The sequence below is a fragment of the Zeugodacus cucurbitae genome, chromosome 6, assembly GCF_028554725.1.
Source record: "Zeugodacus cucurbitae isolate PBARC_wt_2022May chromosome 6, idZeuCucr1.2, whole genome shotgun sequence".
Classification (NCBI taxonomy): Eukaryota; Metazoa; Arthropoda; class Insecta; order Diptera; family Tephritidae; genus Zeugodacus; species Zeugodacus cucurbitae.
The window spans coordinates 65032024-65053256 of NC_071671.1; the positions used below are offsets into that span (position 1 = coordinate 65032024).

At 34.6% G+C, this 21233-nt stretch overlaps 1 protein-coding gene across 1 annotated transcript in view; it reads right to left on the bottom strand.

Moving 5' to 3' along the window:
* The window catches only part of LOC105211631 (potassium voltage-gated channel subfamily H member 4), a 70997-nt gene that overhangs the window by 10063 nt on the left and 39701 nt on the right, over positions 1 to 21233 (bottom strand). Inside the window, 5 exon segments of the mRNA XM_029039859.2 lie at positions 5344 to 5424; positions 11262 to 11380; positions 11568 to 11747; positions 15948 to 16152; positions 20078 to 20241. Of these exon segments, the coding sequence (XP_028895692.2) occupies positions 5344 to 5424; positions 11262 to 11380; positions 11568 to 11747; positions 15948 to 16152; positions 20078 to 20241 (749 nt within the window).

Genomic DNA, 21233 nt, shown 5'->3' on the forward strand with positions numbered 1-21233 from the left:
TTTGTAAAGTTATAGTCCAATTTAATTTTTATTGACTAATGCCACACCTCAAAAGGAGTGTTTGTGTTAAGTTGTAATCAGATATCTTCGTTGGTTCTTTATTTATATATTGTCAAGGGAACAAACGTGCTGGAATTCAATATTATGTTATATGGTAAGTAGGCGTGGTTGTGAACCGATATGTATCCCTTTATCAGAGTATCTAGAAAATATTATGTACCAAATTTCGTTGAAATTTGTTGAGCAGATCATGAGATATGGTCTATGACCCAAAAGTGGATCATCCTAAACGTAAATACAGTTGAGCTTCCATAACTCGGACTTATATAACACGAAGTTCTCCATAACTCGAACTCTTGAATTGGCAATTGAAGTCAAGTTTCATACAAATTACCTTCCATAAGTCGGAAGTCTGTCTAACTCGAAATTTTTTCTGGATTATGGAGATTCGAGTTAGGGAAGTTCAACTGTAATAAAGTTGAGTTTTTTTTAAGATTTCCTTCAACAAGTGGCTACCCTTTTCGAAAATATTTTCAATTGCAAGTCTACAACTTTAAATCATTTATTATAACCTCCGAGCAATTCGAAATGAGTCAATGCTAATTTAGCTTTCGATTACATACGCTTGTCTAGACTATCACATTCGCACTCATTGGTACATTCAACTTCATGCTCCAAGCAACCTTTTTCATTTTTTGAACATCCTTTTTTTATTTTTTCAGCAAATCAAATAGCAATGCGAAATCAAAGGCTCAGTAAATTTGCAATATAATATTTCATATTGCGGAGGCGTTCTTCGTTGATTTCAAACGGCGACGAAATGGAATCTCATCACAAAATCAAATTTCGCGTCTATCATATAAATTGTTCACACATCAGTGGCGATGCAAGCATATGTGTTGGTGTATTTCATCCTTATGTAGTCGAGATTCAGGTACTGAATATCATCACCTTGCTGTCTTTTACTTTGTTGGAGCAAATCAAATGCAAACTCATTGCTTTAAGCCATCACAGAGCAACATTGTTTCAACGTTTCAGTGCAAAGAAAAGTGAACTTGCAAAGCACTTCCGTGCAGGCGGCAAACAATCTGCAGCAGAAATATTTGCACGCATTTAATATAAGAAATAAAATTTCCAATATAGTTGCTGTGATATTGCCGCCGATTTAATGCTAATAGCATATGTACATTGTGTCACAATGATGCGGCAACAAATGCGCTGCAGTGCAAATCAAATTTTCCAGCGACATATTTATATGAAGCGAATTGTTGCGTATACGCCATGGCAATCAATTGCAGCCGTCAACTGTTATTGCATGCCACAGCTAAACCTTGCTGCAATATTATTTAAGCTTATGAAATTTCATTTTGTGTGTTGAGTGGCAATCACTGGAAATACTGTTAGCGTGGAATTTCGAATTTCGGAAAAATGTTGAATATTGCCTCAAAGTGAGGTTATTTGTTTGAAGACAATATTTGATGAAGCATAAAATGTTCGAAATGCTTTGTTATATATCTTCAAAATGTTCTAAGTACGATAATTCTTTCGTTATCACACATTTTGTTTACATTGAAAATAACTTTTTTTAATGTTGCCACCTGTTTGAAAATTTCAGAAAAAATAATATAAAAGAAAATAATAGTAAACGCGTATTAAACTGAAGATTTTAAAGTTGTAAGATTTTGAGTTGAAAATATTTTTTAGAGTTGCCACCTTTTGGAAAAAAAATATTTTCTGAAATACTTGGTTTAATTAAAACATAATGATTTCAGTATGAAACTAAGGGCTGCCACCTTGTTAAATAGTTTTTGCTGAATTAAATTTATAGAACTTGAAGTAAAAATAAAATTGTATAAAATGAAATATAAGTAAAGAAATAAGTAAAAAACATATGATAAGGGTTGCCACAAAATAATAAAAAATATGGGAAATATTTAGTAAAATTAAAATAAACAATTTTTGGAGCAAGAGGTTAAATTAAGTGTACCCCTGAGTGATTCCTTTAAATTATTTCTTGTTGCATTAGACAAAAAGCCAAAGCTCTCAAACCAACTAAAAATAGGAGCTTATAAAAATACACAAAAACGCTTTTAATAACAACAAAAACTTTTCAATATTTTCCACAAACTTTTTATACCGAAAAAACATAAACAAACCATAAAATATGTTAAACAACCGAGAAAAAAACGAAAACCATAAAAAATCGGTTACTTTAGTAGCTAAAAATAGCTCGCAACTCCCACTAGTTGCACTAAATATATGTCCAACTTTTTCTCCGTAACCAAACACAAACGAGACAGTGCTTCTACGAACTTTGAAAAGTAAAAATAACAAATGTACAATAACATTTTATCTTCACCATCGGAAAACAGACACATGCATAGCTACTATTTCCTATACAAAGTTCGCTATCGTTCGTGGTAAAGGTTACTTGAATCAACAACCAATGACCCAGTTAATTTGCTGGAAAATATTGCTTTTACACATACACACACTAAACATCAGAGATTTGTATATTTTTACGCAAACCAAACTTGGTAATTTCCGTCGCCTGTTGCTTACATAATAACTGGCACAAATTGTATATATTAACATACATTTACCGCAATAAGTAGCTGTACGCTCATATGTGTGTGTGTGTGTGTGTCTGCATATGTGTGTCAGTATAATGAGTATGTACTTGTCGAGTACAATCACTACTAATAAGGCAGACTACAAAAATCATTTACATTTTCCACAATCGCTAAAAAGGAAGTCGGAGCACAAGTGACGAAAATTTCCATAGGGAAATGTTATTGTTGCTTGAGAACGTCGGCAGATGGGTATGCTTATAGTGGTTATGGGGCGTGAAATGGTCCCATGCTTTTTACAACTAAATTAATTTATTGTTGAACTCGAGTGGCATATCCCCAAATTGGTTGCCATAGTTTGTCAACTAAGGCGCAACGTAGTATTGGAGACGATTGTTGACCTTTTTCACTTTGTACTTGGTTAGCTTGCAGAAAATATATTGTATGTATATAAATACTTTTTTGAGTGTGTGGTATTAAGTTGAACTGAATGTGTTTGTATTTATTGTAATATTATTATGTTAAGCGCCTTAAAATATACATTGCTTTTAATAAATGTGGTTAGAGGTTTGAGAACTTATTCAGTAGAATAACACTGTGGCACATATAGGACAATGGGAAGCGCTCACAAGTGTTAGAAGCATATTAATGACAATATTTTTTAAAGAATATAAATATTATTTATAAAACAACTTATACTAGCACCAGAACACCACAGAGGTTCAGCTTCATTAGGCTACTTATTTCTATATATTTAATTTAAAGTCAAACTGAAATGATCATTGGCCATGTACTGAGGAATATCTATTTATACTGAAACCAAAAACAATAATCGAATATCCATAACACAAAAACTACCTCAGGAACTCTTTATAAAACAATCAATTTATTTGGAGAAAATACACCCTCGAAGGCTTTGCTTCAATTAACTATTAGATTACTATTTTTCAGCCGGGTATTCTATTTCACTTGACACGTCAGACTCACATGTATAGATTCAGATAATTTTCAACGTCCATAATATTTTGTTTTAGAAAAAAAAAGAACATATTACTGAACTCAGTTGATGCTCTTCGCACTTAGGCAATTACAGACCATATTCTAAGTATATATACGAGTATAACACTGTTTCGGTTTAGAGTTAAGACTCTATTTTTCTTCTCTCTTCTTTTCTAAGCTAAAATCCTCCTTTGGATTTGCTAAAGAAGATAATACCCAATTATAAGTATATAACCGAGAACTGCAGTGGACCGCAGGTTAGCATTTAAGGGCTGAAAAGTCGTCTGAGTTGAAATGTCTTTAGTTTTGCCGTTCAAATCAACTAAATTAAGAAATCACAACTTTGAGTACTTACTCATAGTAATCACAATCAACCTTTAGTTTAGACATCTTTGAAATTTTAAAAATTGTAAAATATTCAAATATATGTCTTGAACACTTCTTCTACCATAAAAAAGGGTCGAAAAGTCCTAAACCTTTGACATTTAGAGAGTTAAAAAGTTTTCGAAATATACTCAGAAAATTGAGCATAATTGTACTCTAGACTCAATTCTTAAAGTGATTTTGTTAAACTCGTTTAATTTATTTATGAAATTGCTGAGAAAAATACTCTGGTAATGATGTTATATCAACAGAGGGGCAACGCTTCTAGTGGTGTGCACACTTCCAAACAATAGTAGATGGTTACATTGAACTATTATTCCATTTTCTACTGAACTTATTAACTTTTTGCAGAATAACTCAAATTCTAAACATGTCAGATAATAGATTTTTCGGAATTACTTTCATAAAATACCTTAGTACTTCGTAATGCCCAGGACACTCAAAATAACGAAAATTTGAAACTTCTCCTTTACCTCATGACAACAAGTGACTAAATTTAAAGAAAAACTACTTTCCAGTTGCATACACTTAAAGCTTCCCAAAAAAAATTTGTGTGCTGAAATTTATATCGCATGCGGCAAATTTATGATGTAAACGACCTTTTTCAACCGAATTTCCACCATAAATCATAACTCTTTTGTAGCGTAAAGCAAGTGACTGTGCAAAAAGTAAGCAGCAAGCATGAGCAATCATTTACAACTGGCAAGTGTAACGAAACCCGACATTCTCGCCTGCTGCCAAAAGCGGCTAGTGACACATTAAATTCCTACGTTAGACATGGCATAGCGCAACATAGCCGCTGTCAGACACTCAAAACTAAAATATTATATATTTAAATACAGCAGCAACCCGCATCATTTGCACTTTATGCAAATGTCAGCAAACTCGACCGCACGCGCACACGCACACGCACACATACAGAGTAGAAAAGGTTCGGTGTAAGGATTACGCTGCCTACTTTTAGGCGCGCAGAAAAACTAAGCCACAGCAGAGAGAAGTATTAAAATGTAGCAACAACAAAAGAGTAGCAGAAGAAATTGATGCAAAAAATGTGTTTTCGCACCACCCGTTACAGCTCAGTGAGCCTTGCGTGCAGAGAGTTCACTAAAAGTATGCTACGGTTGGCCGCGTTAACTTTACGCCGCGCTTGAACCGCAGACAATATGCACTTTTTGTCTGTAGAAATGCGTTTGTTTGTGTGTGTTGATGTGTGTCTAGTGGCCACCATTTGTGTTGGCACTTTTGTGGCTGTCTGCCGTAAATATTTTAGCATTAGACACGGCGCTAACACTTCTGTTATCTTTTCTTTGTGTGTTTGTGTAAATTAGCATTGTGAATAGGCTGTAAAATAGTTGAGTTATGCTTACTCTAAATGGTGGGTGGTGCTTACCTCATAAATATCAATGCCATGGTTGAGCGACCACGATGTCTGAAAGTAATCTTCAATCCTTTGTTTCAGTTCTTTGGGCATCTAGGAGTGTGCGCATCAAGGAGTGAGTGATGAAATTTCGTCGTTAACACGTGCGTTATTTGCGAAAGACATGAAAATATAGATGGAAAACTTTATTTATTTGTGGGAATATGTAAAAATTAAATATAAAAATTACTACAAGACTTCTTAAATCGAATAAATGCTTCAGTTGTTCTTATAGATGCATATACTATAAATATAATAAACGACCGAATTACTCATAAACAGTCATTAGATGGCGCTGTAATAAATTTTCTTTATAAATATAGCTTTCCGTTTTTCAAAGTCGAGTTTCAGAGCTGATATCTTTAATGGCTTGCTGATTAACCGAATTATTAGATATATTTCTAGCCGAAGTCTATGAAGATAGTATCCAATGGTTCGATTCAGATTTCTCAAAGCCTTTTCCTGGTGACCTCGTTTTTTGGTAGCCTGACTCTGCGACGCAAATTACCTTAGCGTGCCAAGGAATAATTCTACCCAGCTTTATCATGGTATTCTAATTTTTACTCAAGCAATAGACAGATGGACGCAGAGACAGAAAGATGAATGGACAGAAGACTACGGATGGACAGATAGATACAAGGGCAAATGGAAAGGATGTTCGAAGATCAGATGGGCCCATGGAAAGATCGTCGATGAACAGTTGATGCGATTCGGATAGATGGATAGATCACGGAAGGCCGGGCCTATGAAAAAACGAAAAAAAGAACAAAAGAAAGGATGGTCGGGCACACAGAAGAAAAGATAGATGGACAGAGGACGGTCGGATGGACAGAAGACTACGAATGGACAGATGGATAAAAAGTCGGATTATCATGTTGACTGAAGAACAGATAAACCCATGGATAAATCGACGGCTGGACAAATCAATAGATAAACAGATGGACGGACAGATGTGCAAATGAAAAGATAAACAGAACACAGAAAACTAAATGCGTCCATTTGAGATTGATGGACGGATGGACAGATTAATGGACCGGGGGATAAAGAGACTGATAAACGAATATGATAGATGGAGATCGATCGAAGAACAGATGGATCCATGTATAGATGAACATATGGTCAGTTGGTCTGACGGATGGACTAATGGAAGATGAACCAACGAAAGGTCAGATGAAAAGACGAGCAGAAAAAAGAACGGACTGATGGAGTGATGCACGGTCGAATAGTTAGAAATAAATTGACGGACGGACGAAAGGATAGTCTGATGGATGAATGGGTGGAAGGACTGGAATACTCCGAAAATAATTTTTCCTCGCATCATAATCATTATTATTTTAAACTCGAAATTCATAATTCAATAAACACCTGCTATTTAACCAGAACCAGATACTGACTTGAAATTCTAATATTAAAAATATTCCTTTCGTATCCCCTTCCAGCAACAATCGCAGCTGTGAATAGAAAATTACACCCAACCGGTTCTCGAATTGACAGCAAACATGCAACTTGGTTGCACGTGGCAGTGTGTAAGCTTGTAAGCGCAGCGCATCAAAAACACTGCACGCGCCGCATACTTTGTAAATGATTAAGTTCGCTTTTGTTGAATTCTTAACCTCAGAGGCGTGACACACGTGCCATCGACAATTGGCGCACTCACAACTACAAAGTTTCGCTGCGTGATGGATCTAATCATTTCTGCATTAGCTTCTACAATTACCAATGACAATAAATATAAACATTGACTGAGGTCACAAGTTGTCTGAGTGTGGCCCCACAGGGGTTTAGAAAGTATTATTTGTCACAATGCCAGCTGATTGGGAATAAAGCAGAGTAAATTTTATGTATGTGATTCTCAAGAGCCATAAAAGTGATTTTTTCCAAACACTCAATTAATTCTAACAACCAAATTTGGTTTACGGTTGCAAATATGCTCACTTTAGTATCCGAATTAAGTGCTTCAAGTAGATATCCGTATATCAAAACATTGTACCGTTATCGCACAGCGCCAACTAACTTTGTTTGAGAGTAGCTGACACCAGCTGTTGTTGACTAGATACACTCTTATCTCCTCGCAGTGCTCATATGATGTCCTTCAGGTGGCACTTCGCAATTTCCACATCATTGCTTGTTATTTTATGTCTGTATATATACACGTGTATAAGGACACAGGACCCATATGTATCGTTACTAACGTTAAACTGTGTTTTTGCCTGCCACGACGACCTGCGCTATGCAGCAATAAAAGCAAATTGGTGCGGCTGATAGGTGCGCTCGCTGGTTCGTTACTTGATAAACTGCTGCTCCGTGGCAGGGTACTCGTGGCGATGGCAACAACGGTGAATATCACACGTTCGAGCAGCAGACTGCCAGTTAAGTGAGTTAACGTTCATATGGGTCACTGGCGTTGGGCAACCGAGCGCATATACTACGTTATGCCAAGCTTACCTAGTTGTCTAGGCAAGCGTGTACGCGTATACATGAGTACACATAAATATTTTCTCTCGCCTGACTATCCACATAACAGCGCTCATACTGTCATGGTGCTGCCTTGTTGTTGGCCCCTCTGGCTTTGCCATTGCATCCTTGCATCGATAAGCAATTTAATTTTATTTCGATTATCGATAGACGTGTGTAAAAAAAAGTCAAACAGCAATAAAAACAATAACAACGTCAAGCGTTTTCAACGCGCTGACACAGTTAACAATGAAGCACAGTGATCTATATGTACATTTATGAGCATATAAGGGTGATCCTTAAGAGGAAAGAGGAAATTTTGCAAACAGGTGCAACGCAGTTCGGACCGGAATGTGTAAACGATTGAAAGGTTGAGACTCGACAATTATTCAACTTTTTTTTTTAAGAATCACCTTAATGTATCTGAGCACCATAAGTCCTCATTTATAAATAAATAAATCAAAATTAGCTTTAAATAAAAATTCGGGTCTTGAAATTTAATCATCCGTAAATCAACTCGGATTTTTAATAATCTGTAGAAATAAATTTCTCATTTGGTGTCCTTCGTTCCACCCTAATGTAAAAATCTATAGCGCATTCAACACGCGCCGCTATCATTCCGGGGTGAACTGTTTTTTTTAAGCCGCTGTAATTATTGTCCTCGACCACGAGCATGCCAGCAATAAATACAAACAACAATAACAACAAATACGCATCATGACTGCGGTATTAACAACAAAAACAACAACAGTTGCATTCTCATTTATGCAGAACTGCATTTAGCGCAATTTACCGCTATTTTGTTTCGAAACTTTCGCATAACATATTTCGCAACGGTTCACAAATACGTGGAAATGTGTATGTTATGGTAACCCTATTTATTTATAAATTCCAATGATGCTTTGCTCGAAATTTGTTTGAGCTGGCTTAAATGTTGAGAGTATGAGACTCGTATGAACATTTTCATTTTGAGTCAAATATTTGAAAAATGTTTGTAAATTCTGGGAATAGACTTTGGATGAAAATATAAAGAATCGTAAATTCAAAATCTCTCATTTTTCAAAAAGAGACCTACTTAAAAAGACTTAACTCATTTTGAAAAGTTTCGAAAAAGCCTTAGACCATGTTCAGAGACTGCACCAAAGTAAACTCTTTGGTAAACGAAGACTAGAAGAACCGTTATAATTTTGGCCAAAGTTGTTCTTTCACATAGTTTCAATGTAATTAAAAAACAAGTAAGGAAATGCTAAGTTCGGTTGCAACCGTACGTTTTATACTCTCGCAATTTATGCCAATTTGACCCATATATTCAGTACAAAGTCCAATAGAAAAACGAAAATCATTATATATGCTATATAGGCTGAGGTAATTCCTGAGCCGATTTCACCCATTTTCATCACCAACATACTTTATATCTAAGATTATATGCTCATTTAATTTGGCTAAGATATTTCATATATTACCCGATTTATAAGCTATTAAACACATCATATTTTTGAAAATCCTATAATAAGCTATATGAGAGCTAGGGGAAGTTATGACCCGATTTTAACCATATCTGATACAGAGACACACTATTAGAAGAAAAAGATTTCCTCTGAATTAAATTAAGATATCTCAGAGATTTACCGATATTTTCGGTGAAAAATAATAATAAACCATAAGGCACTGAGTTTTTCATATTCGATATCCGGGGCCTTGAAAAGTTATAGTCCGTTTTCGACAATTTTTTCTCAAGTGAAGCCAGAGATGATATGTACTATTTGTGTAAACTTTTATTTCGCTATCTTCATTGGTTCCTTATGTATATCTTATAAAGTGAAGGAATCAGATGGAAATCAAAATTGAGTTATATGTGAAGTTGTCGTAGTTGTGAACCAATTTCATCCATTTTCCACACGTGGCATCAGGGTGTCAAGAAAATATTGTATACCGAATTTCATTGAAATCTGTCGAGTAGTTCCTGATAGGAGTATGAGAGATATGGACTTTAACCCATAAGTGGGCGATGCCACGCCCATTTTTCGTTAGTGAGTTAACGCACTTTTTGTAATTCTCAACCTAACCTTTGTATGGGAGGTGGGCGTGGCAACTGCAGAAAGTTTGGTTGCACCAAATTTTATTTCCATAGCTTTATTTATGGCTTAGTAATAGCTCTCTATGTGTTTTCGGTTTTCGCCATTTTGTGGGCGTGGCAGTGGTCCCACTTTGCCCATCTTCAAAAGCAACCTTCCTATGGTGTCAAGAACTAAGTGTGCCAGGTTTCATTAAGATATCTTAATTTTTACTCAAGTTACAGCTTGCACAGACGAACGGACAGACAGACATTCGGATTTTGACTCGCCTCGTCGATCACTTTGGTATATATAACCCTATATCTAACTCGTTTAGTTTTGGGTGTTACAAACAACCGTTATGTGAACAAAAATATAATACTCTCTTAGCATCTTTGTTGCGATAGTATAACAACAGACAATGCACATATTCGAACGATAAATTCCTCCAATATTTGATAAGGAATGATAATTCTCAAATCTCTTCAGCAATAAGAAAAAATAAATAAAATCTTTCAAATTCAATGACACAAATTTGACAATAAAATAATTTCGATGACATATAATTTTCACTGCAGCGGAAAAAGTTCATAAAATGAGCAAACGCTAATTGATAGTCTAAAATAGTCTAAAGTTGGCCAATTTTGCTCGAAAAGTGTTGCCATTTTTTTACCACAATTGTCATTGAATTTGACATACCATTAGCAAAGAAAATATTGTAGTGAAAAAGTGTTTTAAAGCGTATTCCTTGAATTTCAACACAACTGTAATGCACAGTTCTCCGTATTCTCCGTCAAAACCATTAAACATTAAAAGAAATTTCTGTTCACATATTAGAAACTGTGACAAATATGACTGTAATATTGACAAGGTCGTAGCATAAGCTAGAAAATATTTGGTAAGAAGTAATTTTATTTCTTTTTATTTCCATAGAATTAGTTCTTGGCGAAATTAATGCTTCAATAGCTGTTTGAAAACTTTTTGTACGCATTGTTTGAATAGTTTATTTCAAGTTCATTCTGCGACTTTTGTTGTTATATTTGCTATATAAACCTCATATTTTTTAACAGAATTACAATCTTATTGTTACTGTTTTCTTCATTACATAAGAAGTTGTTATCAGCAAGACTGTTGAAGACATTATATTGTATATATGACGCTGCACTAAGCTCTTTTCGCCGAAAATGAAAGTAACAGGTGAATTTTCTGTTGTAAAGTCTTAAGAGTAAATTTACATATTATGTAATATAGTTACGTGCACCAACAGAATTTCATAATTTTCAGCGTAAATGTACATAAATATTCACATACCACCCATACAAACACACAAGTAACACGCACACACATAAATATTTCACATGAAAATCACGCAGTAAGACTCACCTGATGCAGCGCTATAAAATCCTTTAAGTCACGCCATTTGCTCTCGTACAATGAGCGCCGTGAATACATGCGCTGGATTATCGCCGTCACATTACCGAACACGACGGCGTGCATTAATGCTGTCAGACGCGCGGGCAAAACGTGGCAGAAGAACGTAGAAAATTGTTTAAAGAATGAAAGAAAAAAGAGAAGTTATTAAAAAATGTATACCAATTCTGGTTAATTACTTTTCAAATCCATATGAAAATACACGAGTTTAAGCTTATGAAAGGCAAAAGATAAGGCTAAGTTCTTACGCTTTCTTACCTCCAATTAGCATCATGATGATGGAGAAGACCTTCTCGGCCGTCGTATTCGCGGACACATTGCCGAACCCCACCGATGTCAGGCTGGTGAAAGTGAAATACAGCGCTGTTGAATAGGCCTCAGCGTTGGTGATATTCGTGATGGGTATTTTCAAGCGCTCCGACAAAGCGTGCATCCAACCTAAAAGCAGGAAAAAAATTCATCATACAAGTTTCTCAGGGAGTTAATTTATTTACTAAGTATTCCGAGTTTTCGGGAGTTTAGAATTTATTTTTCTAGAGTTCTAACCAAAAATTAGCTTACTTAAGCTCATATAAAATTATATTAACACCCAGCGAAGAATTTGCCAATCACTCAATCGAAGGAATTAGCTCACCAAAAAAGAATCTTTCACAGCTCTCTCAAGCAATTGTGCTTAATGCTTATTGACGTGACTACTTACACTTAATAAATCAAAATTGACACTTCAATAAATTTCCTACGCCTAATTGGATTGACCTATTGACCTTTCCAGCGGCTGTCACAGAAACATACACATATATATATATAAAGAAACTGCTGACACACGCCGAAAACACATTTCAAAAACACTAGGATAAGAAATACATCACACACACATTCACACAGAGTATACTGTTTGTGAGCCATAACAATTGAATGATTAAGCAAGAAAGACAGCCTTTACCAAGCAAAGCTAAACAGCGACAAATAATCCAATGAAGGAGTACACAGTAAATGGAAACGCACACACGCAAACACAAAAACAAAAGCAAAAACGACAAAACATCAAATGTCAACAATGTCGGACTTAGAAAAATAAACTGCGTAAACATGCACACACTCGCATACATGCTGTTGATTCTGTAGAAGCACAGCACAGACAGAGAGCATTGGGGAAAGGAGGTGAAAAACGAAAGAGCAAAACAAGGAAACAGCTTCGTCAGCGGATCAACGCAAAGCAACAGCTCAATGTCAGCAAACAAACAAGCGAAGTAGCAAATGTGCGCCGGAGCGAAGGCGAATGGATTATGGATGTGTGTGTGTCAACGGTAATAAATGTGTGCGTCTGCAACTGTGCGCTCAGTCTGGATATATGACGGTATATTTGTGTATGTTGTATGTGTGTCTAACACAAGTCTCTCTGCAATAGTTTTTGCTGCAATGCCTTTCGCCAACAAGCGGAACTGATTGAGGGCATAAGGAAATTGCTTATAAGTTTACATTTCCTGGCAATTCTGTGGAGAATCTACTTGCATAAACATATCTCAGTATGTAGGAGTAAATAAATAATGGAACCATTAGAGAGTGATATGTGGATATGTGTGGGTTGAAAGTTCGCACTAATTTTCAGTGGATTATAATGTGTGAAAGAGGTTCCAAGAAACTAGAAAATATGTTCTTTATAAGATTAACGCAATTCTATTAAGAGATTAAGGAAAGATGAGAAGAGAACAACTGAGAGAATAAGTGGAGAAAAGGAGAGATGAATTTTTGTCTTGATAAAATAAAATAAAATAAAATAAAATAAAATAAAATAAAAATAAAATAAAAATAAAAAAATAAATTAAATTAAATTAAAAACTTAAGTTCAATAAAATAAAAAATAAAAATAAAATAAAATAAAATAAAAAAATAAATTAAATTCAATTAAAAAATTAAGTTCAATAAAATAAAAAATAAAAATAAAAATAAAATAAAATAAAATAAAATAAAATAAAATAAAATATAATAAAATAAAACAAAATAAAAATAAAAAAATAAATTAAATTAAATTAAAAAATTAAGTTCAATAAAATAAAAAATAAAAAATAAAAATAAAATAAAATAAATTTAAATTAAATTAAATTAAAATAAATTAAATTAGATTAAAAAAATAATTTCAATCAAATAAAATAAAATATAGTAAAACAAAATAAAATAAAATAAAATAAGATAAAAAAATAAATTAAATTCAATTAAAAAATTAAGTTCAATAAAATAAAAAATAAAAATAAAATAAAATAACATAAAATAAATATAAAAAAAAAATTAAATTAAATTAAAAAATTAAGTTCAATAAAATAAAAAATAAAAATAAAATAAAATAAATTTAAATTAAATTAAATTAAAATAAATTAAATTAGATTAAAAAAATAATTTCAATCAAATAAAATAAAATATAGTAAAATAAAATAAAATAAAATAAGATAAAAAAATAAATTAAATTCAATTAAAAAATTAAGTTCAATAAAATAAAAAATAAAAAATAAAAATAAAATTAAATAAATTTAAATTAAATTAAATTAAAAAAAATTAAATTATATTAAAAAAATAATTTCAACCAAATAAAATAAAATATAGTAAAATAAAATAAAATAAAATAAAATAATCAAATGACCGCTTTTGCGACTTTGAAAAATAATGATTAAATATTACTTTATTTTTACTTTAAAAACTCGGTAGGTTTAGTGTTAAGACACAAGCAAGAATAATATTTTCCAATGTTAAAGGTGGCAGATCAACTTCTTGGAATAAAATTTGCAAAATCTTGAAAGGAATTTGCCAAAATATTCACATAAAAAAAATTCATTTTTAAATCTTGTTATAAAGTAGCATGATATGTGAATTAACTACTATTTTAGACCAAAAATCTTTGTATCTGGCACACCACTAACAATTAAACGACCGACCACTCCAAACAAGCAATCGCCCATCTGCATCTCCGAGGATTGTTAACCAATGAAATGTTTTGAAACTCAAACCACATGACAAACGAGACAATCAGTGTTGGCCAAATGGAAAATCTCGAATATCCTCACAATATCCAACAAAAACAAATTGCCTACGTATTTCCATGCCTAGCCAATTGACAAGTTTGCTCTCCATACCACTTGCGGTCATGGTCAGGAAGCAATTCTCATTTTACGCCATCAATCTATTGCTTAGCAATACAACAACTTTATTATACAATGCCATGGAAACAAAAACAAGAGGCTGAGCTATAAGCTCATACATATGTATATAAATGTGTGCTAGTTTGTGTGTGTTTGAGAGAAATAGCTTATTTGCCTAAAAGATTTAAGTCATGTCGTTGGCAAGGCCTTACCGAAAATATACAATTTGATTTTAATTAGTTGCTAAACAGCTTATCACTTTTGAGGTGGCAAGCCAATGCAGCCCAAAAATGTTTATACAAGTATGTGTTTCACTCTAGGCAGTTAGGCTTGGCAGCCACGTTATTAGTTCATCTCGTCATTTACAATTTGTCACGGAAGCAAAGTCAATTCGAGCTGTGCGAGATGGACTTTTAATTACTTCGGTTGGAAAATGTGGCGAAGCTTGTTGAAGTTTTGATGTTGAAATTTGTCGCAAGCGCCACAAATTTAGCTACACTAACTAGCATTAGCTATTCGAGTGTGCAACAACAACAAGCGTGAGTGTATTTTGTATGAAGGTGAGTGTAGCTTACAATGTATAGTATGTGACTTAGAAGTTTTGAAGAGCTTGCCAAAACACCTAAAGCAGCTGGCAGTGAAGATGATAAGTGATGCCGCATATCCTAGAACAGTGAAATTTGCGATAAGGCTCGTTTGCCTTACTCGAACTGCAACTCCAACAGAAAAAGTTTACATGAACAATATTGAGGAACAGCTGGAAAAGATGTCCTTGTAACATTTGTTGACTCCAAAATCATTTTCTACAGCAGAAAGAGGAGAATTGAAGTCTAACAGAGAGAGAACATGTTTAAAATGCGGGTTCAAAATTATTATGTTTTTTGAGTTTCTAAACGAACGCCTTTGAAGACGACCAAGAACAAGTCAACATAGTTCCTCGTAACTCATAATCAAGCACTCCCGTAAAATATATTTTATATAAAGAATTTTTGGTGTCAACGCCATGCTGGCAGGGCATTAAACAACAGAGCATGCAGTACATAATAAGAGTTTAAATTCACAACAAAATTTCATGTGTATTTTGTAATATTCTTCAAAAACACCGAGAGCGTAGAAATTCCAGCGAATTCGCTAATGAAATGTGGATTTTTCCAGCAAACTGAGCAAGATTATTACCAAAACTGCTATATACATATATGTAATATAGTTGCACATAGGTTGTCGCGCTTGTACAAAATTAATCGCAGCTCATGTGTAAAACATGTTCACCACACCACCACACATTTACACGTGTAACACCGTATTTACACGAAAGCACATGTTGTGGTACACCAATTTGCCACTCCGTCGGTTGGTCATACACTGCGTATGAGTAATTTTCATGCGAAAGCAAAGCGCATGAAATGCAACACATTTGCGGTAACGCGTACACATTACATGTAAGTGCTGCACATGCGGGCACACAAACACACAAACACCCACACACACAGACACATATGAAACTCACCTATATCCCAGCCGCTATCATTCATCATGTACTCCTTTTCGGCAATGACATACCAGATGCAGGCCAACCAATGCGCCACCAGCGAGAAGCATAACATCAACAGTGTCAGTATCATGGCGGTGTACTGTGAGTATCGATCCATTTTTTGTAGCAAACGTGCCAGGCGCAACAGTCGTGTCAATTTCACCAAATGAATGTGTGACTCCTGCGGGAAGAAAAGGAAACCACAGAAAAAAGAAAGAAATTAGCGGTGCAAAAAATTAGTGTTGTTGTTGTAAGTATATGGTAGTTTGTATATCGCTGTGGTTGCTTGTTCAAGGTGCTGGTGCGTAAGCAATCTGCTTTCGCGGAAAAAAGTGGGCAATGACACTTTTTTTCAAATTTGCTGTGAAAGTCAAAAGGGACGCGAAAAGTTACGCCATCAATGATTTCGCATGCGATATTTCTTTTTTTTATGTAAAAATGTACGCAAACGTATGATGATAGGTTATACTTTCATCTAGTGCGTTTTTAATAGTGGAGTGAGCTTCAACGAGATTTAAAAAAATGGGATGAGTACAGAAACTAAGATGGCAAGGGAGTGGTTATAGGAAAAAAATCCAGATCCGATATCATACCTGACATCGTTAGTTTGCTCATCTTCGAACTCCTAGCATCACTCAAGCAGAGGTTAGTCTCATTTGCTTTTCTAAACAACACTACACTACCTCCTCTCCCCTCTAAATTAAACAAAAAAATACAACATACATATAATGCCTCAACCAGAGCAAATTAGCATACACCTTTCATATAATGAACGCACCAGCATCTTTGAGTGACAAAAGCGAGCACAACGCATAAAAGTCAACAGCGACTCGCTGAGCAGTAACACTCAATTTAAAAGCACACCCATTCAATCAAGTGCGTACAGCTATTTGCTGAAAGGAAAGAAGTCAATTACGGCTGGCAAGAAGGTTAGAGTCCCTGCAGTCGCTGAAGTTGAGACCTCAACGCACAGAGACAAACACGAACTATACCAAGAAAATCCATGCTGTGTTTATGCTATGATACGCAGCAGTAGACAAGTTAATCCCAGCGATTTTGTCGCCGATGCCATGAAGCGGAGCAAGCATAAACGAATCGTTGGGAAAATGGAAAAATAAAAAGTAACAGACTAGGAGACGATTAAAGTGTGTGGGAGATGATGAAAAGTGAAGAGAAGAGTATATATTGTAAAGCAATGGATGAAGAAAGCTTTAGGTAGGTGAGTTTAGTATGCGGTCTATGAGTAAACTCTTTTGATGTTTGCTACCAAAAGAGCTGAACACAGATTGACTTTCTTTGAAGCTTTAAAAGAAGTTATGAAATATATGCTTATAAGATTATTATTATACTCTCGCAACAAAAGTTGGTAAGAGAGTATTATAGTTTTTTTCACATAACGATTGTTTGTAATGTAATTTTTTTTTGGGAAAGTGGGCATGGCCCCGCCCCAAATCGGTTATTTGTATATATCTCGCAAACCAATGAAGCTTTGTAAACCAAACTTTCTGCAGTCGGTTCTCCTACGTATCCCAGCATACACCATGAAAATAGTCGAAATCGGATAATAACCACGCCCAGCTCCCATACAATGTTAGGTTGAAAATTACTAAAAGTAGGTTAACTTACTAACGATGTACGTCAGAAACACTAAATTTTACAGATTTTTTTACAAAATGGAAAATGGGCGTGGCATAGCCCACTTATGGGTCAAAAACCATATTTCAGGAACTACTTGACCGATTCAAATCAAATTTGGTATATAATATTTTCTTGACACCCTGATAACACAGACAAAATGGGCGAAATCGGTTCACAACCACGACTACATTCCTTATAACTCAATTTTGAATTCCATCTTATTCCTTCAATTTATAATGTATACATAAGGAACCAATGAAGATAGCAGAATAAAACTGTACACAAATAGTGCATATCATCTCTGGCTTCACTTGTCAACAAATTGTCGAAAACGGACTATAACTTTTCAAGGCCACAGATATCGAACATGTTGAACTCAGGGCCTAAGGGTAATTATTCACCGAAAATATGGGTAAATCTCTCAGATAATTTAATGTAATTCAGAGGAAATTGTTTTCTTCTAATAGTGTGTCTCTGTTCCAAAAATTATTAAAATCGGTTCATAACATCTCCTAGCTTCTATATACCTAATTATAGATTTTTTAAAAATACGATGGGCTTTAATCCGCATATATGCATGGGTAAATATCATATATGACGATTTTCGTTATTCTATTAAACTTTATGCCGAGTTTAAGGGTAAATTTTGTGTGTTATCTTAATAAATTTCTTCAATAAATTGCGAGAGTATTAAATGTTCGGTCACAACCGAGCTTAGCCCTTCCTTACTTGTTTTTGTATATATTGGTTATAAAATATGACTTTATATAGTTAAAATAACCTTCGGAAATATTTTTTATAGATTTTTATACACTGCAGACCCTTCTTTCATTAAAAAAAAAAATCATAACCTTTAATTTTATTCTGAACTTACTATTTTTTTCATTTTTAACTACAACACCAATGTACCTTAATTACTTGCAGTTAATCTCATCTTTTTGGCTGTACACTTTTCTGCCTCTTCCTCTTTGCATTTGCTTCGGAAAACTCGTTGAACAAGTTGGAAACTACTCCGTGGTCATTAAAAACACGGCGGCAGTTAGTGCAGCGCTTAAGTTGTCACAATAACGAATTTATATTGCCTACTTTAAGGCGCGCAAGCGGCGCTGTGTGCTTCCCGCTGTTTCTGTGCGTAGTTTCTGCTTTAAATAATTTATTTTATTCTGTCTGCTCTATGAGAGTGTACTCTTAATGGAAACAAATTGCTACCAGTCACGGAAAAGTACTTCCACTCTAGCGCTTAATGATACTTTATGATGACTATTAGCGGTGGATATGTAGATATGTATTTAAACACAGAATTAAAGCTATATATTTTTCTTATAATTTCTCCATAAAGTGATCAATTATAATATTGCTATTATTCACTTGCCATTGCTTCACTCTGGACTCAAAGTACTTCCTGGAAATATCCGCAGCTGGATGAGTAGTTACTGGAAATCTATAGAGAGACCTTCAGTAGAATTCTTATAACTTCTTATACTTATAAAGTCTTCGAATATGGGATAACCTTCTCTTCCCTTCTTTTCCCACACATTCAATATCACCACTCAACTTCCGTGCAAGTATTCCACTTATTTGCCCCAATTACACCATTACAACTCTTTATTCGCTTCCAAAGCAAATGCAATTCCAGCAAATGAGTCTTACTCAATGCATGCATGAAGTTCAACAAATTTAAAAGCTCTTAAATCGCATTTAATCACTGCTGATTATGCTGATGATTTAGCTGTAATGCCAACAACTGCAATGCCAACAAAAGCAAAATGGAGGAAAAACTCATTGCAAGCCAAGACAGCAAAGCTGACTATCTCTCATCATGCTTGTAATGGCAGCAGGAAAAATGAGAAATATCCCATCAGCATTGTTTGTCGGACGCAAATAAGAAGGAAGTACATCTACCCACCTGCCGACCGACATTGTGCTCATACGAACAGCATTGCATTGCAATTGTGGGAGTGCAGCAACAAAGAAGCTGTATTTTCGGTGAAAGCGCAAACTTTTGCGAAAACTTGGCAGATAAAGGAAATGAAAAGCTACAAAATAGCATTAGTGTGTCACATTTCGGGGTTTTGGGATGTAGGAAGTGAGCTTGTTAGGGGTTTTATAAAGGAAGTCTGATTAGAAAGCAGGTAGGAGTTGTTTAGGTAGAGGCAGAAGAGAATTTTAAAGGTCGTTGGAGGAAATCTAAAGGAAACAGGTAGTGATTTGGTTGATGGAGAGCTTAGATTGTAGTTTAAGCAGTCATTAGGAGACTAAAATCATAATAAATTTAAGCAACTCACACCTCAACTTAAATTTAACAAGTAAAATGAAACAGTTCGAGAGAAAACTTAACTTAAACCTTAAACTTTTAAAGCCAACAAGTGATTTATGCAACTTGTTGCCGCGCCAATCATGCAAAACGTGTCCATTAACTTTTTATTTTTCGTTTTGCTTTTGCTTCCCCCCTTTTTAAGAACACTCACCTCGCCATTATATAGATCCGATGCATAGAGATGATCGAACGGCAGCGCCGCCAGCAAATCCACGACAAACCAGCCACGCAAGTAGTTAATGGCAATCAGCTTCGAATCGGAGACAACTTCACCTTTGCTCGAGACGAATGTTGTACGAAAATTCAATAAAATGTCTGCAAAGAACAAGCACAAAACAAGCATTAAATGTATACTAGAGAGAGATGTACTTAAGTATTGGCACATAATAAAATATGCACAAGCCCACGTTGACTGGCGCTCGTAAATAAGCGTAAAGAAATAAATAGGCATGGAAATTCAATAAAAATAATAAAGCAAAGGCAAGACCAACAGTCTGCGGTGACTAAGTAAATGTAATCAAATTCGGCAGACTCGACTGCTGCGCTGCTGTTGGAGTGTCGCTCGTTAAATGAATGAAATGAAAATAAATATGAGTGCTCAGCATTTGCTTAACCTAGCCTAACCTAAGGTGCATTTTAACAATTTTCTATAAAGTAGAATGTGTGTTTAAAGTGGCACTTAAGTAGCTTTAATGCTGTAGTACGTATTGTATGAGTGACCAACATTGCGTATGAGTAACCTTTACGCGTATATTTATTTGATATGATTTCTATAAGCGGATTTGAACTGAAATTGGCAATTTTATTTGTTATGAGGATGAGTTCGATTTGCGGTACAATGAACTTCATTTTATTGTTATTGTTGCCTTTGAAGAGGTAGTGCCAAATATGGGTGTTGCAGACAACTGGCTTTGACTGTTGCTTCTTCCTTATAGATGAATAATAAATATTTTGTAGCAAATCTTCTTTTTATTTTATTACATTAAATTTTTAACCCTTGAAATGCTTAATATTGATACCTATGTATGTATGTACATGGCGTATACGTAACATTTTAAAATGATTTTTATTTTAAGCTATTTTTGAGCTTTAGAAGCACTCAGTGCTTATTATTCTCGTATTTAAATTTATTTTCAGCTGCACTAACAACTAAAAAATAACTCCAAATTGCTTCCACTCGCCCATTTCTCACCAATTTGTTAAATAAAAAATTTCCATTATATGCGCTCACTCTCTATATATAAAAATTGACCCAACTACACTCACACAAAATTTTATCATTCCCTTTGTAAAATATTTTCACACTT